A 5869-nucleotide genomic window follows, 5' to 3' on the forward strand; every position below is an offset into this window, starting at 1 on the left:
CGGTGGCTCAGTTGGTTAAGCAGCTGCCTTCGGCTCAGGTCATGATCCCAGCATCCTGGGATCGAGTCCCACATCGGGCCCCTTGCTCCACAGGGAGCTTGCTTCTCCCTCTGACTCTGCCTTCCACTCTGTCTGCCTGTGCTCGCTCTCGCTCTCTCTCTGACAAATAAATAAATAAAATCTTTAAAAAAAGAAAAAGAAAAAGAAAAGCTGAGAAGAAAATGAAACTTACTTATAATTTGACCAGTCAGATAACAAGAGTTAATATGTATCAAATCCTTGCTGTGGATCTTTGCCACTGTTCTAAAGCTTCAAACAGATGATCTATCCTCCTAGTAGCCGGGTGAGGTGGGGAGTATGATTATCCTCTTGTTCTAAATGGGAAACTGAGCCACAGGGGGTTAGTAACTTGTCCAACATCACACAGTTAGCCGGGGTATATGTGTGTGTATGCGTGTGTGTGCACTTTTTCCTACAGGTACTCTATGCCCTTCTGAATCTTGTCTTTATTTTTTTTTTAATGAGACATAATTGACATGTAACATTATAAATGTTTCAGGTGTACAACATAATGATTTGACATCTGTATGTGCTGCTACATGACCACGATGAGTCTAGTTGACATCCATTACAGCATATAGTTATAATTTTTTTCTTGTCTTGAGAGCTTGTAAGATCTACTCCCTTAACAACTTTCCATACATAATAAATACAGTGTTATTAACTAAAGTCCCCATGCTAGACAGTACATACCCAGACTTATTTACTTTATTTTTTAAAAGATTTTGTTTATTTGAGAGAGAGATCAAGAGCACTAGTGGGGAGAGAGGCCGAGAGAGAAGCAGACTCTCTCCTGCACACAGAGCCCAACTCTGGTTTGATCCCAGGACTCTGAGATAATGACCTGAGCTGAAGTCAGATGCTTAACTGATTGAGCCACCCTGGCGTCCCTCCAAGACTGAAATAAATATTTCATAACTGGAAGTTTGTACCTCTTAACCCCTTTCACCCATTTTACCCGCCTGCCACCCCTCACCGTGGCAACCACCAACCACCGGTCTGTCTCTGCATCTATGAACTTTTTTTTTTTTTTTTTTTTTTAGATTGCACATGTAAGTGCGGTGACATGGTATTTGTCTTGGACTTATCTCACTGAGCATAATGCCTTCCGGGTCCACCCATGTTGTCCCAAATGGCAGGATTTCCTTCTTTTTTTAGTGGCTGAACAGAATTCCTCTCTCTGTGTGTGTACATACATACACCACGAATTTCTTTATCCGTTCATCCACAGATGAACACTTAGGGTGCTTTCGTTTTTTGTCTTTTGTAAATAATGCTGCAATGAACATGCAGGCACAGATGTCTTTTCAAGTTAGTATCTGTTTCCTTCAGAGAAATACCCAGAATTGGAATTTCTGGATCAGATGGTAGTTCTGTCTTAAATTTTCTGAGGAATCTCCTTACTGTTTTCCATAGAGGCTGCACCAATTTACATTCCTACTGATAGGCCACAAGGGTTCCCTTTTCCCTACATCCTTGCCAACACTTGTCAAATCTTGTCTTTTTGATAGTAGTCATTCTAACAGGTGCGGGGGGGGGGGGTGTCGCCTGTGATTCTGATCTGCATTTCCCTGGCAATTAGTGATGTGATGAACTTTCTCGTGTACCTGTTGCCCACCTGTATGTCTTTGGGAAAATGTCAATTCAGACCCTCTGCCCAGTTTTCAGTTGGGCTGTTTTATTTATTTATTTTTGCTACTGAGTTGTGTGAGTTCTTTGTATATATTGGATATTGACCCCTTATCACATATATAATTTGCAAATATTTTCTCCCATTCGGTGGGTTGTTGATGGTTTCCTTTGCTGTGCAGAAGCTTTTCATTACGATGTAATGCCACTTTTTATTTTTGCTTTTCATCTTTTAGGGAACTTTGGGGGGTTCCGTACAAATTTTAGGGTTGTTTGTTCTGTTTTTTTGAAGGATGACACTGGAATTTTGATAGGGATTGCATTAAGTCTGTAGATTGCTCTGGATGGTATGGACATTTTATATGAATTCTTCCATTCCATGAACATGGGATACCTTTGCATTAATTTCTGTCTCCTTCAGTTTCTTTCATTAATGTCTGTAGTTTTTAGGGTCTTTCACCTCCTCAGTTAAGTTTATTCTTAAGTATTTTATTCTGTTTGATGTAATTTGTAAATGGGACTTTTTTTTTCTTAATTTCTCTTTCTAACAGTTCATTATTAATGTATAGAAACTTAACAGATTTTTGTATATTAATTTTATATCCTGCAGTTCTACTCAATTCATTTATTAGTTGTAAGAGTTTTTTTGATGGATTCTTTAGGGTCTTCTGTATATGCTGTATCATCTGCAAATAGTGACAATTCTACTTCTTCCTTTTCATCTGGGTTGCCATTTATTTCTTCTTTTTCTTACCTAAGTGCTCGGCTAGCCCTTCTGATTCTGTTGAATAAAAGTGGTGAGAGCTTTCCCCTGTTGAGTGTGGGGTTAGCTGTGAACTTAGCGTGAATGGGTTTTATTATGTACAGTGGGCATTTCTATCCCCACTTTGTTGAGAGGGTTCTTTTTTTAATCATAAATGGGTGTTGAATTTTGTCAAATGCTTTTCCTGCATCTATTTTTATCCTTCACCTAGTTAGTGTGGTGTATCCTACCGCTTTATTAATTTATTAATATTTATTAATTTATTAATATTACAAAATTCATATTAATCAGTATTCCAATAGCTGCATAGTACCCTAAAATTTATTTACCATCTTCCCTAATTCTTAGGCATTCAGGTCTCCCCCTCCCTTTTTTCCCAGAATTATAAACAGAATTGCTTATAACAGGATCAATTATTAGAAGTGAAGTCATTGTGTCAGTGGATATGAGCCATCAAACTGCTTCCCAGATGGACTGTACCAATCCATGCCTCTCTCAATGCATGACAATGCCTCCCACCATACTTTAGCTGACATCACCCATTGTCAGTTCATTATTTTCTTTGAGATACAATCCACATAATATGAAACTCACCATTTTAACCATTTTCAGAGGTTTTCCGTGTATTTACAATGTCATGCAACTCTCACACTGAACTCTTTACTGAGTTCTAGAACATTTCCTTCATTCCAAGAAGAACCCTGGTACCCATCAGCAGTCACTCCTGGTGCTCCTCAACCCCCAGTTCTGTCAACCACTAAGCTGCTTATTGTGGTCTCTACAGATGTGCTTATTGTGGACATTTCACATAAATGGAACCATACAATATTTCTTTCTTTTTTAACGAGTATTATCTAGCTTTGAACTAAGCAAATACATTGAACACTTGTTTCTCATTTATCTTTATTCTTTGATGAATTGTTTTTTCAGGTCCTTTTCTCATATTACTCTTAGGGTCTTAATGTTTTCATTGATCCATGTGAACTCTTTATATATTAAGGCTTGTAGCTCTTTGACTATCATATTTGCAATATTTTTTCTTCTGCACCAGAATACTTTAAAGCAGGTGTTAAAATGGATGATAAAGAGGCATCCTTAATATGAAAAGCCACAAAAGGCAGTGGAGAACCCCAAGAGTGTTTGGGCAGATGGTGAGGAGGCTCTACCTAGTGGCACAAGACGAAGGCTAAATTTCTGTGTCTGTGAGCCCCCAGGAGGTCTTTTCAGTGCCAACTAGTGCAAGCACAGAATTTTGGCCACCTCTCCAAATCCCTGTTCAGGTGGCTGCTAGTTAGGGCCCTAGGGCCAGCCGTGCTTTGAGAAGCAGGAATGCTCTATAGCCATGACCTGGGCATCAAGGGATGCATTTTAGATTTGTGCTGGCATCCCTCTCCCTGGAGAAAGCTAACTGGGATTTTCTCCTCTTCACTGCCCACCCAGAGCTTCTGGCACTTTCCTTCCCCTCCAGCCTGTGCTCTCCAGGCCCTGGGAGAAATGAGTACAGAGACTTTGGATGGGAGTGTGGCTTAGCAGTCTGGAGTTTGCGCCCATGCGTGGAAGATGGGCCTATAGGCCCAGTGTTAAGAGACTAGTCAAGCAGAGTTCTTTCCTACATATGCCACATAGAAAATTGACAGGCCCAAGGAAAAGTGGGGCTGATGGGAGGAAATATAAAAGGCATCAGAACAGCAGTCTCTCTGGGAGTACACACGTGTTCTGGAGAGTAGCAAATACCAACAACGATTTGACACTTGGTTGAATGTACTTATTATTTTGTTTAAATAACTACAACACCCCCTCCCCCTGGTGCCTATTAAGGGTTTGGGGGATTAAGGGTTTGGGGGATTATAACATAATCATGGCATTTGGGAAACCGAAAAGCAGAACCAGTTTTATCGCTCTGCCAAGTGTAAAGGTTGTATGGGGACTAATTGTTTTTCCCAATGAAATCAGTGACTGTTACATTTGATGGGGGAGGGGAGTGCTACTGAGACCCCTGGAAGCCGTAGGTAGAAATCTTGCCTGCGTGCGTGTGTGCGTGTGTGCGTGTGTGTGTACGTGTGTGTGAGTGTGTGTGTGTGTGCATCCAAGCATGCACATTCCTGTGGAGAAAGCCCATTCCTTTGTCAAGTTCTCAGAAGCGTCCTTGACCCCGAAAAGCTCCAGAATTGGGACTGTGGGTTATTCATGGGGGGCGATGTCCCCAAGCTGGGGCCTGCTAACTGCCCCTCGGGACTCATGACATCTTGTGCTTGCAGTGCTGGTGAAGGGCCAGGTCACCACCAAGTACTACCGGCTGCTGTCCAAGCTGGGCGGCTGGGTGTGGGTGCAGAGCTACGCCACCGTCGTGCACAACAGCCGCTCGTCCCGGCCGCACTGCATCGTGAGTGTCAATTATGTCCTCACGTAAGTCAGACGTATTTGTTTCCTTGCTCTCTCTCCTCCTCCTGTCCCTCATCAGCCCGCTCCCACAAGCACCATCGCTCCCTCCCTCTCTCTCTTTCCAAAACTGTTCATTTGTCTCCTGTTCTGTTTTTATTTGAACAATCTGTTCGTTTGGGAAGAGCCAAACTATTTCTGTACTCGGCACGGAGAGCCAGGCGCTGGGCATTGGGTGAACGCTGGAAAGGGAGCCCTGCCCCAGGCACAGCTGAAGATCAGACCACAGAGACCAGCTGTGGGGGGCCGGGGCAGGGGGCAGGTGCCCTTGCCCTCCATCTTGCACAGAACGTATAGGTGATGTACCTCCGGGACCAGGAATATGAATTTATGCCCTTTGTGCCCACAAATGTCGGGGTCATCTTACGTGCTCCTGCCATGTGGGACAGGAGATATCTCACATCTTCTCCTGTCTTTCTAGACAGCCCTTTGCAGATAATTATGAGCGTTTGGCCCCTTTAAAAATCCCCGAAGGTCAAGTTCAGTTGCATATACTTTTTTTTTTTTTAAGATTTTATTTATTTGACAGACAGAGATCACAAGTAGGCAGAGAGGCAGGCAGAGAGAAAGAGGAGGAAGCAGGCTCCCCGCTGAGCAGAGAGCCCCATGTGGGGCTCAATCCCAGGACCCTGGGATCATGACCTGAACTGAAGGCAGAGGCTTTAACCCACTGAGCCGTCCAGGTGACCCATCAGTTGCATATACTTTCAAGACCGTTAGGCACAGCAGGACATGGGTCTCCCTGGGACCATATATTACTGTGGACCCACCATGGCTACTGTATGTGAAATCACCTCTACCCAGCTCTGGCCCTGAACTTGATGTCCAGGCCGTCCCCCAGCCCCACAAGGTCCTCAAGTGTGCTCTAGAGTAGGAAGGATTTAGGCTCTCAGATCTTTCATAGAATGACTGCCAGGTTGCTGGTTTCTTGATTTTGTTTTTGTTTTTTTTTTTGTTTGTTTGTTTTTTTTTTTTTTT

General features: G+C 43.0%; 1 protein-coding gene across 1 annotated transcript in view; it reads left to right on the forward strand.

Annotated features, from left to right (window-relative positions):
- Positions 1 to 5869, forward strand: part of SIM2 (SIM bHLH transcription factor 2) — a 51970-nt gene that overhangs the window by 39783 nt on the left and 6318 nt on the right. The window contains exon 8 of the mRNA XM_059392332.1: positions 4711 to 4858. Coding sequence (XP_059248315.1) covers positions 4711 to 4858 — 148 coding nt within the window. The remainder of the gene's footprint in view (positions 1 to 4710; positions 4859 to 5869) is intronic.

The sequence above is a fragment of the Mustela nigripes genome, chromosome 2 (genome assembly GCF_022355385.1).
Source record: "Mustela nigripes isolate SB6536 chromosome 2, MUSNIG.SB6536, whole genome shotgun sequence".
Taxonomy (NCBI): domain Eukaryota; kingdom Metazoa; phylum Chordata; class Mammalia; order Carnivora; family Mustelidae; genus Mustela; species Mustela nigripes.